The sequence below is a fragment of the Lonchura striata genome, chromosome 1, assembly GCF_050655825.1.
Source record: "Lonchura striata isolate lonStrDom1 chromosome 1, ASM5065582v1, whole genome shotgun sequence".
Classification (NCBI taxonomy): Eukaryota; Metazoa; Chordata; class Aves; order Passeriformes; family Estrildidae; genus Lonchura; species Lonchura striata.
Window position 1 is genome coordinate 101,708,090 of NC_140703.1, and position 24,105 is coordinate 101,732,194.

The 24,105-nt window shown below is 40.3% G+C and overlaps 1 protein-coding gene across 1 annotated transcript in view; it reads right to left on the bottom strand.

Moving 5' to 3' along the window:
* Nucleotides 1-2,562: 2,562 nt before the first annotated feature.
* Nucleotides 2,563-24,105, bottom strand: part of VEGFD (vascular endothelial growth factor D) — a 30,571-nt gene continuing 9,028 nt past the window's right edge. The window contains exons 2-7 of the mRNA XM_021532353.4: nt 15,259-15,469; nt 11,126-11,316; nt 8,586-8,734; nt 7,267-7,364; nt 4,712-4,907; nt 2,563-3,234 (exon numbers count right to left, since the gene is read on the bottom strand). Of these exons, the coding sequence (XP_021388028.1) occupies nt 3,108-3,234; nt 4,712-4,907; nt 7,267-7,364; nt 8,586-8,734; nt 11,126-11,316; nt 15,259-15,469 (972 nt within the window). The 3' untranslated portion in view covers nt 2,563-3,107. The remainder of the gene's footprint in view (nt 3,235-4,711; nt 4,908-7,266; nt 7,365-8,585; nt 8,735-11,125; nt 11,317-15,258; nt 15,470-24,105) is intronic.

Consider the following 24,105-nt stretch of genomic DNA (forward strand, 5'->3'; position numbering starts at 1 on the left):
TGTATCTATCCTGGTTTGGGCTGGGATAGAGTTAACTTTCTTCTGAGTAGCTGGTACAGTGCTGTGTCTTTAGTATGAGAATATTGATAGCACACTGATGTTTTGGCTATTGCTAAGTAGTGCTTTTCAATTTCCCATGCTCTGACAGAGAGCAGATGCACGGGAAGCTGTAAGGAAGCACAGTCAGGATGGCTGACCTCAACAGGACAAAGTGATATCCCATTCCATAGAACATCATGCCCAGTACATAACCTGGGGGAGTTAGGGAAGGGGAGTCCCATCACCACTGGGATGGACTGGGCATTGTTCAGTGGGTTCTGAGCAATTCTGTTGTACATCATTTGTGTTTCTTGGGGTTTATTCCTCTCTCTCCCCTTTCCATTACAACTACTACTAGTAGTAACATTATTATTGTTGTAGCTGCTATATTTAATTTTGTTTCAATTATCAAATTGTTCTTACTTCAACCCATTAGGTTTACCTTTTCTTTCCAAATGTCCCCACTAGGGTGGTGGTAGGGCAAGTGAGTTGTGGGGTACTAAACCACAACACTATAAAAAAATATTTGCCTAAGTGTTTAACAAAGTGATCCACAAGATCTAAAAGCAAAATTTTGAAGTTAAAGGTTAAACTTACCCAGAGGCTTAGACTGAAAGAAGCCTATGGATATAGCAAGATCTCATCTCACTCCATCCCACTGGGATCTTCAGTCCTGCATTGGACATCCAGGCACTGGTCCCTTTTTCAGTGGAATGGGGAAATGTGAAAAGCTCAGAGCAGGGTTCACAGTGGTGGTCAGTGATGGTACCTTTCCAGCCTAGGTATTCTAATGTCCATTGTAATCTCCTGGAGGTTAGGTGTTCATGTTGAAATCCCTCTCTATCTCTGTAAGAAAATCTTTGGAACATGGTTTTTATCCCCTCAGTGACTGCTTTATCTAAGAGCCTTCTGGGGTTGAAGCAGACTTACTTGTCTCTCTGGCAAGAGCGTTCCATTCTGGAAAATGAAGTTGATATATTCACTGGTCTGGACAGGAAACCAAAAAAGCCTCTACAGATCAACACTGACATGACACAGATGTAATTAATATAGCAGTCCAGTTGCTAAACTCCAGGATAAGCTAGGAAATTTAAAAGCTTGTTTTCTTTTCACAGAATTTAGCTTTACAAACACTTTTGTGTGGTTTCACATAAAGGTGTATTTTTACTCCATATACCTCTGGTGCTACCAGTTAAGTGTCAGGTTTGCCACTGCAGCTCCCTGGCTTTCTGAAGAGTGTGCTACAGGTGCAACTTATTGGCAACACAGCCATTTGGTCAGGGTGCCCCCAGATGAGATAGAAGTGATGGGGAAGTTCACTCACTCCTTTCACTCCCCTGTGGAGCTCAGGGACCTCACCATCACACAGATGTTTGAATTTAGAGCCTCTTGGAGGAGCAGGAGAGATGTAAGGCTGTGCTTGTGCTGCCAGGCTGCTTCACCTGGTGTTGCACTGGGATCACCTTCCCCTTCTTGTCCATGCAGAGTTCATGCTGGTGGGATGTGTCCTTCTCTCTGGAGGAGCACCCACAGGCAGGAGCCCAGTGCAGCCCAGGGTAGCCCTGCTGCAGGGGCTCCACCAGGGTGCTCACAGGTCAGACTGTGCTCACAGGTCAGAGGATCTCAGGCCAGCTCACTGAATAGATAGCACAAATAGCCTGCAGGTATGTTTGCCAGACCTAGGTCCCAGCTGGTTTAGGAAACACTCCCAACACTCAGGATCAAATCCTAAATGCCTTACTGAGACTAAAGGCATGGTTAATTGTTTGGTGCTTTTTCCAGCCATTCAATCAATCTTACAGGATTTGGCTCTATTTTTATTATAAAGCAATCTATTTTTCTTATAGTAATAAAAAAATAAATCTTAGTTGCACATCAGAAATCCATTTCCTGTTCCCTGTGTTGTGTCAAATGTTCCATCTCTGTAGCATTTGTTTCATATACTCTATTCCCTTTGTTCACAGTGCAGTGTAGAATTGGAGAATTCAGCAACTGGGAAAAAAATCATACAGATGTCAAGACTATCACTTCCAGTTCAGGATTATTGCTCATAATATTTTCTCTGGACTAACTCACAACAGACTTCAGTGGCTTAGAAAATAAAACTGCCCTACTCTGATCTGGTTAAAGCACTGTTACTCAGGCCTCACACTGGGGAGAGGAATTTCAGTGCAAAGGAGATATTTTCATTGTGTGGTAGACTAAGAGGAAAACCATCTTCTAGTGCTTTTCAAAAAAGTCACTGAATAGTTAGTACTAGTGTGCTGTTATCCCCTTAAAAAGATTAACACACTACACCAGGAGCAAATAAATAAATCACACAAGCTGTCAGGCAGACACGGGGGAAAAAAAGCTTCTTTTTTACTGAAACTATTGGGTCAAGTGACCTTGTTTTGACCTGGGTTTGGACAGGAGCCAGTCCCTGTGGAACAAATGTAAGAAAACTGTACTTGAAATGGCTTTGGGGTTTTTCTTACTTTCTTTTTGTTGGGCAGAGTTTTAAAATAACAGAGAAAAATCAAATCCATTTGAATAACTGATGTATTTATTTTCTTATATACACTTAAATATGGCACATCTGACAGTAGTTGTACAATAAACACAAAATTATAATCAAAGCTGAACAGTAGATCAAATAACTCAGTGCTGAACCTATTAGAAGCCAAATCCTGTACACTGAATTTCTGAAGAAAGTTTTACCCAGGAGCTGCATTAGCTAAGGATTCAGAGGCTAAGATTATCAAGTCTCAATTTCTGAATGACTGGCTGGAGACTGTGACTCTATTTCCATTACACAGTTTCATCTTCCATAATGTAACATTGAACTGGTACTTTCCAATCTTTCTTCCATGCAGCCAGAAATTCATCAGCTGTTGTTACCTCTTAGAGAACAATTACCAATGTCCCAGAGGATTCACTTGCAATTAGTGATTACTCTAATAAATAAATGCAGACTGTATTAATTCTTCTGCTATTAATGTGGAAGATGTTCATGTTTACTATTGTTTGAAAGTCAGTGGCAGCTACTTTGCAAAGCAGTGGATTTTCAAAGAAAAGGGGAAGTTCAGTCAAGGAGTTTCTCTGCTTTGGGACCCATGAGAACCTCTCTTCTCTTTTGGACAACGACAATGCCTGGAACACACTGGTTTGGCAGTTGGGCATGTTCTGGGTTGGGATGGACATCTGTCTTCACAACTGTTTGATAAAGGAGAAAGAACACAAAAGAGAAAAGCATTTTTATATGAAAATTCTTCGCTGTCACATTTCTCAACTTTTTCATCATTGAACACTGCAATGCTCCCTACACACTGTTTGGGAAAGTGTTGACATTCTACAGCACAGGGAGACAAGAATTTACTGCCTCACAGTTTCTGACTACAGCAGCATGTCTGGCAGTGGTCCGTTTGTCCAGATTCACAACTTCAGTGATATTTTCCTTTCCTGAGACCAGTGAAGTCCTGAGGGTTAGCACTGGATACTGCTGCCCTTGGACTCTGCAAAGTAGCTGATCTCACTTCATGATTAAGCTTTGATCCTCCAGAAATACTGCATGGAAATCTGGCACTGAGGTCCTGCATCCAGATTACAGGAATTTCTAGATGCCAAATTCATGTAAACCAATTATTACATTGCTCCCCTCCCACCTGTCTGAAACATATAAATAACCAATTCCTTCATGCTCATTTTTAGCTCTGCTCTTTTAGCTATTTTTATACTTGCCAACTATTATGTGTTTGTTTTTCTTTTCAAAGCTGAACCTCATGATGCAAATGTTAATTCTTCCACAGCATCTTCTCTGTGAATGAATCTATGAAGCCACTGGGAGTGGACCCTGTGGGTGACCACTCAGAGAGCTACAGCTCTGCCAAGTTGCCCAGGGGAACTGGATGCTGACTATCCTTTCATAAACTTCAAGACTAAACTACTGCATGCTCCTGGGTCTCTACACAGAATCAAAGCTTTCTGAAAAATTTAAAAAATTAACTTATCCATGAGGGCATTTTCTATCTGAGATTTGACACTGAAATCTCAAAACTAATAATACAAACAGATTAGGAAAATTCATGGAGTATAGTAGCCCCAGAACAATTTTCCTGCTTCTCAGTGGGGTCAGAGCTGGTTGAGTAGATTTATATGTGTACAAAATTGCATTAGGTTTAGAAAATTACTTGTTCTGAGGACAAACTGGATAAGGAATGCGTTGTGTGGTCTGTGTGCAAATTTAGGGAGCCTTTGTCCCTAACCATCCATGACATTGCCTTCAGCTGGCACAGAGAACAGCTGGCACAGGATGGGTTCTGCCTACCTACAAGACTCAGTATCTCATTGCAAAACTAACACCAGTTGTACAATTTTAATCACCATTCCCTAAAGATCAGCAAAAAAAAAAGGTGGTAAGTATTGACACTTGAATAGTGGCCTTGTCCCGATTTCTTAAAAATACAAACAAACCTTAGGTTCCTTTTATATGGTAAGTGCTGTTGTTGTTGTTGTTGTTGTTGTTGTTGCTATTATTATTATTATTATTATTATTATTATTATTATTATTATTATTATTATATCCCTAGCTTCAGCAAGGTATTTTATCCCAAGTGGACTCCCAGCCAATTAAGCACTTGCACCTCTAATTCAGCTCTTGCAATGGAGACACTGAATGGCAAGGATCACTTACCTGCAGGTTTCAGCATGAAATATCTTGTGCTTTAGAGCACAGCTCTCCTGGCTCTCCCTACACAAATAGCAGCTGCAGTTCTCTTTACTTTGAAAGAAATCTGTGGGACACTTATGTCTACAGATGCATTCACAGTTTTCTTCATCAAATTCCATATGTTGTCCACACATAGCCAGCTCAGCAAGAGGAGGGAGTCCTGCAATAGCACATTTATATTTTTGCAGTAAGCTTTACATGACTAAATTCTGCTTTTGAAGAGACTTTATATGTTCTATATTCATTAGGACTCACACATGTACTTTCTGATACATTCTAGACTTCACAATTTCTGTTGCAACTTCCTGTGCAGAAAAGGACTCGAGGGGATTGTGCTGATCATTTCACTTTATTCTAATACTGCTATTTCTTGTGGGTTGAACTTAGCACAAAAAAAATAGGGGGATGTATATTGCAAGAGCCTACTTTTATGCTTTGGAATGCACAAATATTTACTGGACAGCAAGTTTTAAAAAGATAATCTCAAAAAGGATTTAGTCTGCACCCGTGACAAAAAGGCACATCCATGCAAAGTACCACACCCACCACATGTGTACTTCACTACACAGTCACTGCAGAAATTTTTAAGCAGTAATACTATGTCTATTAGGGGCAAACTGGCCTAGCACTTGAACAAGGAGCACATTCATATTTGTCAAAGATGAAAGAAAATACTTTGTTTCAGAAAAAAAGCCACAACAGCCAAGGGAACTCACTGTCTAGTATCTTCCCTGAAAATGCACATCTGGAGTACAATATGAAGCTAATCCTAGCAAAAAGGGAACACATTTTGTGAAAGCTTTATTAAAATGCAAGCAGCACATCCCTGGTTAAAGGTCATGGCATATAAGGTGTCATTGGGAAGGTAATTTCCTGTGGCTTTACAATTAGCTCTTGTATGTAACCTATGGAATGTGAAATGTAACTTCACCTCTGCCATCTGATCCCTGATCTCAGTGGGCAGAAAAGGCTTGCACCTTACTTGAAAGAAACTTTCATTATTATTTACTCAATGATGAAAAACTAGTATCTCAACGGAATAAAACCTGAGGCCTATTGAAAGTAAGGAAGGAGTCAGCCCAAAATTCTTGGAAGACAAACCCTTTCCTTGGGGTGATACAGCTTGGCATGTGTGAAGTGGTGTTGAGTGTTTCAATCTCACTTTGTTTCAACATCAAAGACAGATTTTAAGTTATTTTGTCCCAGCCACTTGCCAAACACAATGTACTTCAGAGAATGATATTTCTTCTGAGGAAGTATTGAGTCTATGTCAACAAAGGCCATAATTACACAAGCCACAGATTTTAATGCTCCAAGCTGACTTTTCAAAAGCCTCGGAGGTAGAAGGGCTCTGGCTATTCTCAGTCCTTCAGGCTCAGTCTAAAACAGAGTACTAATCTTTTCTGGACGGAAAAGTCTAACTTGTTTGACTGCCTAACCTGATAGAGTGAAACCACTATGCAAATTATTTCTTGCTTATTAACATTAGGAGATTGCAATCAGTAGACCAGCTTATGAGGTTATTTAGCTTTATTTTAGTTTGCTAGTCTAGGAATTGCTTGCCAAATTGATGTACTGTTGCTTTGAATGGTTTATTCTTTCTCTCGCTGAATGCAGCTTAAAGCACAAAGGCATGGTTTCCTTCTCTGTTTCCTCTAGTGCTATGATCATGTTATTTTGACCAATACAATTTCCTGAGAAAAACAATTTTTAAAAACCTTACACAGGACTTGGAGAAAATTGTATTTCTCTTAGTGTTTATTGCTAGTAAGTATATTTAGACTTGCACAATCACTACCCAGAATAATTCCTGCAATTTTCCTTGAGAAATTAAAATTTTACAGGAGAAGCAGGGGAAGAAAGGCAGTTGCTATTCTTCTGCAATTTTTATCCTTTTCCATTTCCTTCTACAATCCTGAAGAAGTATGCATACATGCTCCTGCATATGTAGAGAATATCAGTTTGAAAGATTCCTAAATAACTTAAGATTACCATTAACGGTACTGAAATATTTTGAAAGATCATATAATTTTTTGCACTGACTACAGCTAACATGCAGGCCTGGTTTTGCCTATCTTATTGCTTATTAATTATTTTCTTAAGAACTAAAAATAAAATTAAGAATTAAATTAGTACCTGCCCCATGCAATGTATTCTAGGGCATTTTTTTCTACAGTTAAGTTTCCCTAATGCAAATCATACAATTTAAGGTGCATGTGAAATAAAAATTTGTACAGGGTACCTACTTCACAAAGTCTTATAAATACTTTCCTATGTCCTGCTCAGATTGCTGATACAGAGAGACTAAAACATCCAAGCAAAAAAACATGAGATGGGGCTAAGAACATATGTGTGTTTATTTTCAGGTAAGTTTCCAAACCATAATCCAAGTCTACCTAGGGATATGGAATAAAAACTTTAACTCTCTTAATGTAAAAAAAGTGAGAAGAAGACCAGAATGAGAGACAGAGAGCTTGGAGATAATATGCAAAAGTGTCTCTTTGTCATTCCATCTTTACCTTCTCGTCTGTTGGAGTGCTGTGTGTCTATAACACATTCACATTTGTCACTATCCCAGATCCATCCATTATGACAAAATTTGTTGGTAAAGGGGCATCTAGAAGAAAAAGAGATTGAGATAGGAATTTAAAAAAATATATTTAGGAGTATCAGAGTAGGCATTTGGCAAAATGAGCTGCTGGTGTGCTGGGTCTGCCACCTGTCCCACGTGAAGGCCTGGCACCTGTGTGCATTACTGCTGCAAAAAGAAGAAAGGCTGGTTCTGATGACAGTGGGGAACACTCTGGCTTAGGAAAAAGCTACAGTTTTTCAGCTCCACTTTTCTCTATAAAACAGCTTTACCCCAGGCAGGGTGGTCTTTGTCCTGCAGTATTCATGTTGTGTAAGTTTACTGAATTTTGCCTTGCTGCCAGAAGGGTCAGTTCCAGTTTAATTTGCCCATGTTCGTGGATGCACAGGGGACTATTTCAGTGTTAGAAGAACAGATTGACTTTCAAGCCCTTTGCTCTGGGAAGAAAACTCACAAACTGAAAAAAGACTGAGGTTCTTATGTATTTGTTAAGAAAGAGGATTCAGAGTGACCAGCAGGCTGAGGGAGGGCTGGAGTGAAATTTGCTGAAATGACACCTCTCACCACCCCATGTCCAACTGAAGGGCAGTGATGGGGATAAGCCAAATGTAGGGCTTGACAGAGATTTTTGAGCTGACTTCCAGTGAGTCATGCAAGCTATTTCATTTTCTAGAGCCTTTGTTTAATTTATGTAGCCTTTCCTTACCAGGAGTACTAGTATTTTATGCCACATTTTGGAGTGAGATGTGAAGTGACTTTTCTCCCATCCATGAGCCTGACAGATGTAAACCAAGACTGGATCAAAAAGTGAAAAGCCAAGATTCACATTGATTCTGACCCAAGGTGCCATAAAGTGTGACAGAGGGCTTTAGCCTGAGCACAGAACTCAGTGTGCACTGGCTAAATAATGCACAAGCAGAGTAACTGTGTCAGGCTGAAAACATCTATGCACACATTCTCAAATAGCTGCAGTGGAACATAGTGCCAATAGGAGCATTTTGAGTCCCTGCTAAAGAACCTAAATATCCTAGTGACTCCATATGCTGCTAAACTAGCCTACAGTTTGTTGGATTCTGATGACCATTCACTTAAAATTCACATGGTTTGGGTGAACTTTCTAATGCTGAGTGATAACCAAGTTATTCAGAAAAACTGTTGGGCTAACAGAAAGAGAATAGGCCATTATAACATGCATATCAGGACAAAAAAATTTCAACATGTCTAGAAGTTTGCAAATGAGGGACTTACCCATCTTCTTCTGGGTACTGGACAGATCTTCGTATGATGGTGTACTGGTGGCGCTGGGTGTTTGATGTACACTTACAGGCTGTGTGATTGGCAATTTTGATGGGCACAGGCTCAGGAACACTTGTCAAGGGAACCGAGATTTCAAACAGCTAGATGGCACAAATAGCATTTATTTTTCAGTTTCCATTCTACAGTTAATAGTTATTAATAATTACAATTTTAAAGAAAAATCTTGTATTCTTTTCCACCATTTCCCCCACCCTTGTTCTTATCTAGAGATAGTTACCATAAATATAAATGAGCAGAAGTGCACTGAGGTTTTTGAAGAGTAAGCAATGCCCATCAAGGTAGGGACTTGCCAAAATGGGCATTCTAGTGTTGTATTACAGCTATTAAACACCCAAGACTACTCAGAATTATTTGCAAGCAAACACAAAAACCTATTTTGGATTCTAGGGACAAATGGGAAAGAGGTAGGTGTAGAGAACTTTGTTTTTGGTTGTACCATCAGATGAGTCTCTACTACTTACAGAGACAGCTACTTAACTGTCCTTGGGTATAATCACAGTATGCATCTTTAGGGACCTAACTTAACCCCCACAGCCTCCTCAGAGAAGGAAGATACAGGAGTAAATAGAGGAAAGTTCATTCTGCTTCAGCTGGGTTTCTGCAGGGAATTATCCTGGAAATGTCTCTCTGTTGACTACAGCAGGAGCTTGAGTCAACAGAGAGTCAAAGCAGCCCAATTTCAGTGCATCCGGATTGTTGAGTGAGCTCTGAATAGGCCTGAGGAGGCTCTGGTTCCTTGGGCAGCTCCTGTAGGAACTGTTGAAGGGATCCACACCCCCTCTGCCTCTCAAACCAGCTTCTTTCCCATGGAAATCAAAGCATTGAGCACGTCTTGGTGTCCCAGCATGTCTCGGCTTAAAGCTGCATCCACCTGCAGGGGCTGAGTATTCCTAAGCAGACTGCTTAGGCATTAAAACTTGCATGTTGCAGTCTAACTTCAGGTGGCATCAATATCCTCCACTCAATATTTTATACCAAGGGAAAAGAATCCTCTCACTAATATGGGAATATGAAAATAATTCCATTAGGTGAATAAATCTGAATTAATGGTGGTATATCCAGAAATTGAACTTATCTGGGGATTTTGAGAGAATGATTATTTTGAAGGATGCTAAAGGAATATTACACGCTGCAAAAGTGCAGTTTTTCAACAAACTTATGAACTGCTGCTCAAAAAACACAAAAATAAATAAATACTTCTTAGCCTGACCTAGCTCCCTGAGCTGATCAGATGTGTTCTGTGTGTGGCCATCAGCTCATAACAGCTTTCTCCTTCTGGTGTGGAATGAAAGCAACTAATGAGCATTGACGCAAGAAGGACAGGCCCTGATTTATTTTACTCCAGCTATATTCCAGTACAACCAGACACAGTGGAATTACATTCCAACAAACACAAAATAAATACAGAAGTGAATTGGACCTGTTCCCCATAAGGGCTTCAGTTTTCTTTTTGAAACAATTGCCCTTGATCTTTATTATGATTTAAAGAAAAGGTTTTTTTCACAAGTAGAGTTTCATTTATTATGCCAAGTGAAATAGGAATGCACAAGATGAAGGTTTATCAAAGAGTGTCCCGTGCTTCATCTGTGGGTATGAACCATAGAATCATAGAAAGGCTTGTTGGAAGGGACCTTAAAGATCAGTTCCAACCCCTTACCCCCTCCCATGGGCAGGGGTGCACTAGACCAGACTGCTGATGAACAATGGATGGTTTCATCCACAGAGTGGACTGAAAATACTAAACCTGGAGCTCTGCTCAGTCACCCACTGGAGCAAGATATCTCTGTACATAGCCTCTAGCGGAAGTCTACAGAAAAAAGCTGTCTGACTACTCTATGCTCAGTTTTTGGGACTGGTCATTAAAACCTGGGTATTGCCTGTTGCACCTATTTAGTAATTGACAACTGGTTTATGCCTTTCTTTCCCTAAGAAGTGTGTGATTTGGGACATTCAGATACTGGGGCATGCTAATTAAGAGCATCTGGTCTCTCCTGATGAATATGTCTCTTTTTTTGGCTTGCAAAATTACGCATCCAAAATTATTAGCCAGGCCTCTTGGCACAGATGATAATGTTGAAATACAGCAGCCCAACACAACAAAATTTCCTGGGGTTAAACCTTGGATACAGAGGATTCCTAGGAGACAATGCTCTCAAGGAGTCCCCAGTCCAAGTAACAATAATTTAAAGAAGGATCTAACTTCTGATCATCATGAGCCTGCAGTCACTTTCTCAGGACCTAATTTTCCATCTTTGCACATATATAAACAACTTCTAATAATGCAACATGAACGTAAAATGCTATTGCACACTCCTGCATTCACTCCACATGGATAAAAAATTAATTCTTCTGTTTGTTATGATAGTGGAGACAGATCTTTCATAACAGGATCTCAGAAACCAAACATCCTCCTTCCCCTCCCTTTTTGGTGAGCCAGGGTAAAAAGAAAACAGATGAATAGCCTCATTTACCGTTTTCGACACGTAAGTTGTACTTGTATTCATGCAGCTGAGACTCTCCTCGTTGCAGCAGCCTCCACATCTGAACACATTCACACAGGGAGGCTTGAAAAATTTGTTGGTTGTTGTACCCAGCTCTTTGGCAACTTCCACACAGGTTTCCCTCGGCACACACTGAGTCTTTTGCCATTCTTCATCTATGACTGGAGAAAAGAGCATTTTTATGAACAATCATGGCAAAGTTAAACCTCTTGATTAGTGAAGCAAAAGCATTATATAAATAAAAATGAAGTGCTGGCAGGCCATTTGCACTTACTTGGATCAATTTGCACTTATTTGGATCAATCTAAGGACCAGAGGGAGTCTAAGTGCAAAATTATCCCAGTAACTTACACCAGCTGCACTGCAGAGTTGTTGCATTTATCTGCCTTTAGCTTTTAATGCAAATGACCAAAATCTCTGTTCATTCCAGAAGATCAGGTGGAGCTGCATTGATTTCCCTTAGCTGAGACTCCCTCAGTGTCTATCTGACCTCGCTGCCCCACGCTCTGCTCCCCTTTGCTGCAGGGTAGCCTTCCTTACTGTCACTTTATCCTCTCTCTGAGTGCACCCCAGCACAGACCCAGCAGGGCCTGGGCCTTGGTGCAAAAGCACATTAATGATTACCAGATTCTGGTCAGAGGGTTTGAGTACTCCTGGTGGATGTCAGCCAGAGAGCACAGCTTCCAAAATGCCCAGTGACTCCAAGACAAACAGTCTCACACCTCAGTACCACCAGGGGGTTCAAGGCTGAATAACAGGAATATGAATTCAAGCGTGAGTCGTCTATTCAAAACACCAGGGCATCTCTCAAATTCTGAATTGCTGTAGACTAGTAGACCAGGCTTGACTGATTTGTCAAATTCTGACTGTGAAAAGGAATAATGCATTAACTGCCTGAACCAGACAGAGAAAAAAGTGACATTTACCTAATAACCATAATACAGTATGGAGTTCTGTCAAGAGGTGGCTCTCCTTTTTTTGCCTTTTGCTTACTTGATTCAAGTTATAGAATTTCTCATGAGTCATCAATGCTTATGCTTTATGTTATTCTTAAAATTATGAAAAACATTTTTCTTCTTTACCCCCTACATCAGGTTTGTGAAAGACGAAAAGCAACTTTTATACTATTAAAAAAATTCTCTATCTTCCAGTGCAGCCCAGCTCCCTACTATTGTAAAAGCAGTGCCTACATTTACAGTGAAGATCTGAGAAAAAAGAAATCTTGGAATACTTTTAACCTACATGCTATACCTTGGCTTGAGGTGAAGATCTATTTTTATCATTCCTGATTTTCCCTTTGTTATCTTTAACTTTTTTTCAATTGACAAATAATTTTGTTTACTCCTGCCAAGTCCTTCAATATGGTTAATTTGCTCCATTTTTCAGTCATGCAAAGAGTACAAGAAATAAGTTTGATGTCTGAATTGTGAAGAACAGGCATAAATTAAGAGAAGAATAATCATTACAATTAATATAATTTTCTAGAGTAATGCTAGTTCTATCAAAACACCAATCTTATCCTAACATTAAAATAGAAAATAAAGTGTTTGCCAGACTCACTAATGTATGTGCAAGTAATCACTTCAGATGTCACTTGAATGAGCATAAGCAGCTATGACCTTTCCAGCTGCACACGTCCTCACTTTATTAACCACTTCTTTAGTAGAAGGGCTGTTACAGGAACTGGCTGCCAAGCAACTGAGTGTCACATTTTGTTCAGAAGCCCTGTTGTCACCCTGGTCATTTCTGAGACCAAGCACAGAGCAGTTTCTGAGAAATTTGTTTGCGATGCAGTCTCCAGCTTGACAGTGCGGCAGTCCTTAGTGATTGAGCAGCTCAGGGGAAACTGTGGTTAGATGAAGTGACACAAAATTTCAGTGAATTCATCGTTAATGCTTTAGAAAGGAGGAACAAAGTCCTGAATTTTCCCTGATGGAGTTTGGAGTGCCATGGAAGATACTCTAGTGAAACAATGATAAGTCTTGACCCAGCCTTCTCATCAAAACATTTTATTAAAACAAAACAGATGCACTTGGCAGAAAGGTCACTGTTTAATGACTGGAAGGGGTGTGGGAAAGAAGTACATGTTTATGGGCTTTTGTTTTTTCAAAAGGAGCTTTAGTAGTTTGAACATATTAATATATTAGAACAAAAGTATTTTCTGTCCTGAGATAACTCCACTTTGAATGGAAGAATGGCCAGCCCAATGGGCTTTTTTAAACTTGAATTTCAGCACCTTGACTTTTAATGAGAAAGCTGACATCTCTGTGTCTAAATTTAGATTTCATAGGGAAAATAGGAAGCAAGCTAATAGCTGTTCCAAGCAGAAAACTCTATCAATATGACCACAGTAAAATAGAACCACAAAACAGTTTAGCTGGGAAGGGACCTTATAGATCATCTAATTCCAACCCCTCTGCTGTGGGCAGGAACACCTTCCTCTAGACTAGGATGCTTAGTATTCAATCCAGCCAGGTCCTGAACACCTCCAGGAATGTGTCATCCACAGCTTCTCTGGGCAACCTGTTCCAGTGTCTTCCTAATATCTAATCTAAACTTTTAGCTTCACTACATGCCCTTGGGAAAAGTCCCTCTCCAGCTGTCTTGCAGCTCCCTCTTAGGTACTGGAAGGCTGCAATTAGATCTCTGTGGAGCCTTCTCTTCTCCAAGCTGGACAGCCCCAACTCTCTTAGCCTGACTTCATAGGAGAGGTGCTCCAGCCTTGTGACCATCTCAAATAATTCACAGCACACTAAATGTCATAGTGACCTTATTATCTGAACATTATTTATGTTATAAATATTGAGTTACATTATTCTGCCATTGAAAAATGGCCATTTCAATGTTCTCTGCCTCAGTAACATTTAATAACATCCCCTTTTGTCATGCTGTTTTGACAAAAGAGATGTTTTAGTTTTGCAGAAATGTTGGTGTTCACTAAACAAGCAACAGTGAGTAGAGGATTACACCACTTGCCTCTGGGTACTCCTAATAAATCTATGGATTTTTAATGTTTTTGAATTACAGAGCTATATAAGCAAAATGTTTATCACTATTAAAATCTTTCTCAATTGTTCTTCATGTGTGTATTTGTTTTAACTTTTTTTCTGTATAAAATTTCTGTGGAAAGCATAAAGCTATGCCTGTGATATGAAAATCCTCTTCAGACAGGCACTTGTATACACATTTCTGTGTTGTGGCTCAGGGAAGCAATTTAAGACCTTTGTTCAGACATCATTTAGCTGAGTAATAGTGTGTGAATGAGGCTGGAGTTGTTGTAAAAGTGGTATTGGAACAGGATCAGTAATATCTGATTTCCCAAAAGGAAAGTGATATGATAATATCACAGCAGGATAAAAACAAAGATTATCTCAGCCTGTCCTTCATTAGGCTACAGTTTAGCTTTGCTGTAGGATGCCCATTTGCTGGACCAAAATGTAGTAACTGATCCTTTGTTTTACATCCATGAATATATAATGTCTCTTGAGCATCACAGCTACAAGGAACACTATTCATACTTGCTCCAGATGGAAGGAGTAGGTTGTGATTCTCCACTTTTAGTTGTTGGTTGGTTGCCTCGAGGTCTTCTTTTCTCTGGAGAAACTTCCTCAAACAGATCGAGGTTAGGGCAACACCTTTTTCCTCTCAATTCCCACACAGACACTGCTGCTGGTGCAGTGCCTTGTATCAGAGCACACCTAATAAAAAGGGGATTTCTATGCCTGCAGTAAAGTTTATTCATTTCTGCCTGCAAGCAAGTTCTGAGATGTAGCACAAAGCTGCCCTTCAGCCCATCATCCAGTCATTCTGACCTGGTTTTTGTACATTGACTTCTCTTTCTTTTGTGCACTGACAAATCCCTGAACAGTACATCTTCCCTTTGGAGAGTATGCAGAGAAAATAAGCCTGATTTGGCCACAAAACAGGGAGGTATACTCAGGCTGTTGTCTGACATGATTTCATACAAAGTCATTTTTCAGAAACACCCTGTTGTTTCTAGTATGGGTATATTCTAGGAAACCCCTTACTTCACAGTTTACTGCACAAGAATCAAGGAGGGGCCTTGAAGCTGAGATCAGATTTGGCCACAAACCTGCACCTACCTTTCAGTGTGTCAATATCATAGAAAGCAGCAGCAAATCTGGTAGAGCGATGTGAAGCAGAGCGAGAGTCTAAGTTGGCCAGGCTCTTGAGTTTTAGCCTGCATTTCCACAGCTTCCAGTCCTCAGAGTGGGTGATGTGAAGCAGCTCCTCCAGGCTGGATGCTCTCCTAATCTGCTGCTCTGACCGCTCCAATGCTGACAGAGATGTCCTCTGGAAGGGAAGGGGGAAGTCAGAGAGGCAGTGCTTTGCAGTCAGGGCAGCACATGGAGCACTTGTACCAAAGGGCTGCACGTTGCTGAGGATACCTGGGTGTGCCTGGGGCAACAGCAGCACACAGAGCTGTCCCAGGCTATGAGAGTACCCTGCACCAGACTTATCTGCAGGATTTGTGCCCACATAGATTGGGAAGGGGAGATGCCCACTTCTTCACCCTCTTCTTCACAGACCTCAGAACTCCTTGATAAGTGCAGACTTTACTGTGTCCCTGGTAGAACTGGTCACATCACTGCTGTGCCTGAGCTGGCTAGTTGTGCCAAAGTGAATCCCAGGTCACCCTACAGGTAACTTGAATCAGTTCAGCTGGTGAGCCCAGCCACCAGCCACCTCGGGTGCCAACACTCTGGTTTGAGCCAAGAGACAGCACCTGGGGTCAGGTGATACAGCTGGGAGCTGCACTAAATACAAGGACCCATCCATACAGCCCCCAAGCACATCACTCGACATGCTGCAAAGTGCAGGATGCATCTGCCATCTCCCATTGTGGCTACACTGGGGTCCTGCCCATGTCCAGCCTCAGAGCTGTGGCTGTGCAGCAGCATTAGCACAGTCATTGCATTTTCCACCTGTGTGATGCTCATGACCACTCTGCTTCCATTGGAGAAAGCTTCCTATAAAGACCTCTACCATCACTTTGAAGTTAATATTCACTTTAAAAATAGCTGTTTAACACTTAATATTGCACAGCATCCCGTAACAATACTGCTTTCTTTGGCTGCTGCTTTCTGACATCTGTGTTGGTGCCCTTATCAAAGCACTGAGTATTTACTTCCACTGACTCACCAGATCTGCTGAAAACATTGTCTCCAGCACAAGTAAGAGGTTATCTTTGTAAATGTCTCTGTTGCACTGAGCTGGTGCTCTCTCAGTTGTACTCTGGTTGTACAGTGAACTGGTTTTTTTGACTTGCAAACAAAAGGTTGCAGTGCCAGCTGTCATAAATAAAATTACAGCTCTTTCATGCAAAGCTGTAGTACAAGAGGCTGCCAATGAGCTGTGTAGCAGACAGCAGTCTAAACCAGTAACAAGTGAGTGCTCTGTGTAGGGCTGGGGAAGATGTGAGGGGAAGGACCACCTATAACAGAAAGATTTTTAGGTGGCATCTGAAATCCAAGCACTGAGTGCATCTGTTACTTTTTATATAGACATCTGTGGCATTTACTTTGCAACTTTGCAATACAGATGTTAGCCTGTACACATGGGCCAAGTTAATTTTTGGGTAATTACCTTCCATTGACCTAAAATTCCTTAAGTAGTTAACTCAGAAAAAGTTGTTTGGTCTCCTTTTATGCCTTCAGAATATTATATTGTGCTCTAGAAAGTTGCCATATTTCATTATAGAGATGGCTGCTTCATAGGTGAATGATTTCTCATGTATTTCACATGTGGTAAAAACTAGAAACCCCATCTCAATACTTATGAACAAATAGTTCAAAAGGAATGTGAATACTTAGCACCAGTAACTGAATTTCTAGACAGTTTTACAAACAAGATACCCAGAATTTTGCTGATCCAGGAAAGCTGAAATTCAGCTTGAGGTCAATGTGTCAAGACTTATTTGTTCTGATAACCACAGCTTATGTTCACTCCCATTCACAAACTGTCTCCTTGGTCTTGCAAAATATGTGAGTGTAGGACCAGAACTGGCATGGTAATGGGACCAAAGACATCAAAACTGAACTCTATTAAGCATCAACTTTTTTCCTCTTTCTTTGTGGTACAAAAGAATGTTCTAGCTGAATCAACATCCAAGACTTCTAAACTAGACTTAATTTACAGAGAACCCGTAAAATGAGATTATAGCATTCTGGAACTTGGAAGATATATCCCTGCACTTCTTGTAAGAGTCAGCAGTTTGGGATGAGTAGCTTCTCAATTTCTCTTACTCCTATATCAAGAGCTTTTCTTAATCATAGAATCATAGAATTGTTAAGGTTGGAAAAGACCTCTAAGATCATCAAGTCCAACCATCAATCAAACACCACCGTTGTGTTCATCACTAAACCAAACCCCGATTATTATATGAGCAAAATAATCTTTAAACCTTAGATGAAAGAATACAGAAAAAGTAGCAATGCCTCCTCATGGTAAGCAAAGATCACTGATTTTATCTAAAGCAAGATTTTTTACTGTTTTAAGGACTTTTTAATTTTTAAAGATATACAAATTCCATAATGTGAACACAATACCCTGAAATTAACAAACTATGCCATCACAAGTGTATAAGGGTCATTAGTAGAGGTCATTTCTACACCAAAAATGCATCTCCAATAGGATTTGAATTCTGGCAATTAAAAAAAAATCACCTCTGATATTGATGCATAATAGTGGTACTAACAAAATCTGCCTATGTATTCAGGTTGTTTCTTCTCTTACTGTTCTTCATATTTTGCAAATTGGAGTCTATGGTCAAAGGAAATGGAAGGAGCAGTGCTCATTTTAGAATTGTCATCAGAAATGTATCCTAATTAACCTAACCACGATCATCCAAAACTCACACAAGGTTAGCACTTCTCTGACTTCTCTGTCAGATCCAACTCTGCTCAAGCCATCCAATTGCCCAAGCTATTCAACCCTGAAGTGAAACCCCCTTCTCTCATCATGTGTCCTAACAGCTATCCAAGCTCTGCAGCTTGATGGGATTGCCTGTTGCCTTCCATGATAACACAAGGATAATTGTATTCCTGCTTCTTATATTTGACTTCTTCCCAGAGGGAACACATTTCACAGCTGACTTTTTAACTTCTTCACAGGATTCTCTATCCAGTACAGAATTTCCTGGTGCCCTTTCCAACAGCACTGAGATAAATATGGTCTTTGCCTCTGAACATTGCTGACTCTAGGCAAGATGGTGAGCTGAAGGCACTGCTGGCATCCAAGGGAGAACTAAATCTCAAGTAGTTATAGGATTTTACAGTGGGGACATTTATTTTTTTTGTGAGCTGGTTGCCCTGAGCTCCTTCTGTAGCAAAGACAGAGAAATATAGACGCTTTTAGAGCATGATTCATTTGAAATCACACTGAAAGTCTTTTTTCTGAGTGACCAGGAGGGCCGAGCTCACCAGATCACAAGAGGTATCAGTATGGTAGATCTTTGGTCAAACATATCTCCACACCGCTATCTGGGGTATAAAACATCTGAAGAGAAACACTGAACTTTGTTCCAATCTTGCAAAGTGTCAAAACAGGAACAGTGAAAAGCCCCTTATGTGTTTCTTTTGATTCATTTGAGACTACTACAATGGTCTTATCTAAAACCTTGTTATAAATGCTTGCTAGAGCACACAGCAGACAGTTAAGCCATCAGAAGGACATCCTCATCCTCACTTTGACCACAGAGGTGGCCTCCCACAACTTAAAAGCATTCAAAAGTAAAAGCTTAAAAAATGAAAAGTGTAGAAGGTGCATAAGCTCCATCAACATCACAAAACCCTACAGCCTGAACTGCTTCTGCCATCCTCTTCCTACAGCACAGCTGCACCAAATAGGTAATTGCCATGAAATATTTCAAAAGCATTCCTTTCTGGTCATACTATTTTGAAAAGGACAGCACCACATACAAACACAAGAACCTCTTACAGTCTCAGATAATACCATGGATGAAGTGCCATAGGGCACCACACAGGTCTGGAGACTTCTTTCAAATGCTGCTGTTTAAATTCAAGCTCTGTTGACATATAGACATACTCTGGCTGACTGAAAAGACTTACTTAAAAGAATGCAGCTTTGGACAGAAATGTGAATAAATCTTTCAACATGTGAAAATGGAGGAGGGTGTTAGATTAAATAGTCCCAAACTTTCCTGTTATTTGATTTAGGACTTTATGCCCTCTCACCTTGATAGCAGGTGGAAAGCTCATAAAACTAGCATTTGAACAGGAGAGGAGCTCTTCACTCAGCCACAGAGCAGAGGAAAGATACACAGATGTCACACTGACATTTCACTGACTTTCCTGGGAGATCCAGCTCCTCACAAAAAGCGAAAGAGGAACAGCACCACTGACTGCTTCCCCTGACTGTAGCCATCTGCACATGCTGTTTCTCATTTTGCAGATATCCCTACCTCCTTTTTTTCAGTCTTTCTCTGATGACTACATTTCTTCTTTCCAGGTTCCCTACCCATTCTCCACTCTGCTCTCAACATCTTGAACTGCTTGGATCCCACTGTGCTTTTATGTTGTTTATTTTCACTGCTTTCCCCATATTCTTCTAGGTGGGAGTCTGGTGAAACCTATCTCAGGCTGAGCTGCTCCTACTCCAGAAGAACATCCATTCTTTTCCATTCCATGCCCTCATCCAATTTTCCTTCACACTGACACAGATTTTAGTAATCATCTGAGGTGAGCTGTCACCATTGTGGAAGTTGTTGGATGTGGAGCAGATGTGGAGCAGAACTTCACTGGACTTGGCAGGGTACACTTGGGGAGCAAAAACATTAACTCTGGCCCTAGAAACCTTAGAATATGCATTAAGAGTTAAGAGAAAAAGAAATTAGACAAGGAGTCTTTGGGAAAGGACCATGGCAATGTCATTTCCATGCTCCCAAAATTAAAAAATTACCTGTCAAGCCATATTATTGGAAAGCTCCAAATGTCCTAAATTTTCAGTACCCATCAATGTACATCCCATAGTCAACCAAAGACATAATGCTATTCCCTGTGAGAAATATTTGAGTAGAATTTATCGATAACAAATATCAAAGTAGCAGGTTTAAGTAGTTCATTCTTATCTCCTCAGCTTGCTGCTGCTATTAATGTAATTTTTCTAAGGACCTTGTCTAAAAACAGATCCCATACCCCAAGATAAAAACCAGATTCAGAATTAACTGAACTCACATATTTTTCAAAACACTTACCTCTCATATGTTCCAAAATTTTTCTTCAATTCAAAGAGGAATATCTGTTTTCCTCTATTTTGGCTATGAACAATCATCAGGAAATGATAACACAAGTTAGCATTGTGATTTTTGGATAATTACAACTCTTGTCCTTCCAAAAGAAACCATAATGGGCTATCTATCTTCTTCCTAGTAATCTCAGATGCCAGGAAAACCCTAAAAGTAGTCAGCATTGGAAAGGAACAAGAGAAAAAGCAGTGATACATTCAGTGGCCTTTCCCACCTTGGACACTGACTAAAATCAGCCACTGAGTTCATTTCCCCACTGATTTATGCTAGTCCAATATTTGCTTATGTCATACGGATGCACAATCCCACAGCCAGCCTGCACTGTTCAAACTGTGCTCTTTCTTGAGCACTGACCATATCCTATCAGGGGCTGCAGCTCTGCACTTTGCACCTCTTCTCCACCCTTGACAAGCTCCTCGATTTCCTGCTTAGGAAAATAAAGAAAGCCAGCAGAACCCACCTTTGCAGAACTCCTTTTTTTTCCCTTGGCATGTGCTGCTCTTTTCAGCAGCATTAATGATGTGTTTCAAGACCTCCTGGAGGTATTTTGAATAACAGAGGAAAGATGTGGAGTACAACAGTAAAAAAAAAAGGCCTGCTAAGGTCTTAAATTTATTGAGGATCTATAGCATAAAAACATATGAGGTTGTATTTAAGCAAACAGATGCATGAATGATCTGCACTGATACAGATGATTAATACTTTGTGTGCATGGGAAAGCAAAACTAAAAATTTATAGAAATCTATATTTTGCTCAATCTGCCTGCATTTCACTCTGTACTCAAGCATGCTCATAGACCCAGGAAATATATCCTGAAAGCTGTACACATTATTATTTTCCTTAAGCCTCAGCCTCACAGTCTTTTTCCACAGTAGGGCATAAACCTCTGCTTAAAACTAAACATGTGTAAGAATTCTTCTGATAAGGAAAGTTTTTCTGCGTTAGAGTCACAGACACTGTCATGGCAAGTGCTGCATAAATACCAATGGAAGTTTTCATCATTACCACTGTGTCTAGGGCCAGGACAAATGATAAGGAAACTCTCAATAACCTTGCACTATTTTATGATCCATCCTCTCAGCAGCTAAGCAATCGAAAGAAGGTAACAGATTTATCTTGCCAGAAAAAGCAGATTGTAGCTGCATAGCACAGTGATGATTCTCTTAATGCCATTGTATCACAAACTTGGACAAACAGGCTTTAGATAAGGTCAGACTAAAGCTTTCAAAATTAACCAATCTGTGGGGTGGAAGTTTTGTCTCTAAATGAGGGCACCTTAACACAAAGGGTACTGGCAGCACGTGAGGACAATTTGAACCTTTATGCCAGCATTGTGTGCTTAATGCAGCTGCTGCAACTGCATTCAGTTCAAGAGAAGTTATGTAGAAGACAAAGACTTGATGCAACCAGAAGGTGAATTCCCTGTTCTAGTGCTGCCTGAAGGCTAATCTCAGAACTAGATTCAAACCAGCTTAAATACTAGGTAGGTAATTCACACCACAAGAAAATACCAAGGATTTTGGCTTCTGTGTACGCTACATCTGTATGCTACAACCTCCTTTTCTCTTCCACGATGCATTCCCCAAGGTGATTTTACCACAGTGTATAAACTGATTATAGTTGCAGGCTCATCTTGTGGACATAGAGTGCTTACAGCTCCCTGCACCTCACAATTATAAAAAATAAAAATTAATTTGATTCTGTGATTCTATTCATCTGAATGAATATGAACTATTTACCTGAGACTCCTTTCACAGATGGAGAAAAATAGGGCCACTGGGTGAACATTCATCCCATTCTAAGGCCTGTTTAATTAACTCTGCCTCCAAAATGCCTCTTCCTCTCCACTGATGCTGAAGGATGAATTGGCAGATCATCAGTTTAGCTGTGGTGAGGAGACCTGAGTCCCACTCTGCTGAGAGTATTCAAATGAGATTAAATAACCTCTCCTAATCTAAAGCACAAATAATTTATGAGGTACACAAATACAGCCATCCAGGAAGAGCAACTGCACCAGGGTCAGAAGGACTTGGGACTGCCTGAAGGCCAGCACTGGCAGAAAAAAGCTCTCCATTCCCTGCCCCAAAGCCATGGTGCATGCTGTGCCAAAGCCATGGAGCCATGCTGTGGCTCCCAGAACACAGATTGTGAGTTGATGTGGCCAAGGAACTGCAAGGGAGTTCCTGTGGAAAAGTTCGGCTCTCTCTCAGCAGGAGAATGAAGCAGCTCCTGCCTTTATGACAGCAACAAAAAAAAAAAGCATTTTCCTGGTAAGAATAACAAGCTTGTATGGAGTTTTTGCAGTAAGAAAAACTATTTTGAGGGCATTAATCATGATTTTTAGCATTATTGTGTCTCCTATCATTTTGGAGTCAGGTAAAAACATGAAATGAAGAGATGATACCTAACCTGGTGTCTATAGCCAAAGCAAAATATATGAGAAAAGAGAAGAAGGCATTCATCTGAAGAGAGTACCAAGGAAACACAGAAGATATTTCTCAGAGTGATGGGCCATGATTTTTAGGTAGCAGGGGCTCAACCATTGCCAAATTTTATCATAACAAATATTGTCTGTAATACAACATCTTGTATCCTTGGGATGTTGCATAACAGGTAATAAAATAGTGAGAGAATCTTCTGCAGTTTGAAAACATGAGGCTTGAAGGAGTGACTTACTGCCCTATCAACAAGCAACTGCAGCACCCCATAAATATCTATCATGAGGCATCTAACTCTGCCACGTCTGACACATATTAGCATGTAGTAATTTTATCATCACTTTGTATTTCATTTCCAAGGAGAGAAAGAGCATTACTTTTCAACAGTTCCAGAAAAATCGTACTTTTGATTCTCTGTCAGCTATGAAATTCTAATTTATTAAGTTACATCCCTAACTATATTCACTCTGGAAGCATCATTGCACATTATTAGTGCACAAACAAGCTATTTTTAATTATAGTGAACATGACCATAGAGAGACAAAACAATTAGATATTTTAACTTCCTATAAAATTATTCTCTGAAACATGATGAGCTTGTCATGGGATTTTTAAATGCCTATTACAATCTTTGTAATCTCAGAAGCATGGATGAAATTTCAGAAGCATGCAGTATTTCACCTTCAAAATTATGTAAACAAACATTCAAATCTCTTCTAAAAATGTTTCACCTCTCAGTGCACTGCCTTGTCCAGACTGAACATTCATTTGATCATCACAGTTACAACACTAATAACCTGAGGGGGCATTCTGTTTATAGTGGGAATAAGTTCGGGCCCTGTGGGACAAATTTCCAGCTGTCACTTTTTTTAAAGGGTTTTTTTCTCCAGTGAGAGTTGTATGGAAAGCATACAGCTATATTGTCCCAGTATATAGCAAAAAAATACACAAAGGCATGGAACTTATTCCCTGAAATAGCTCAAGGACCGAAGAACAGGCACAGAAAAATTTTGCTTCCCTCACCCACAATCAGTGCAAATCCTTTCTGCACTCTGCCTTGAGAATGAGAGAGGGTTGGCCTTGGCTGTGCATCCTCTCAGGAAAGGGTGACTGTGATCCCAGCAGTCCATCCTGAAGTCCTGTGTGCCACAGCTGCTGGAAGAGAAACTGCACAGAGCCCTGGCTGGTGAGAGGAGCAGCGCAGAGCTCTACACTGTGCCAGAGC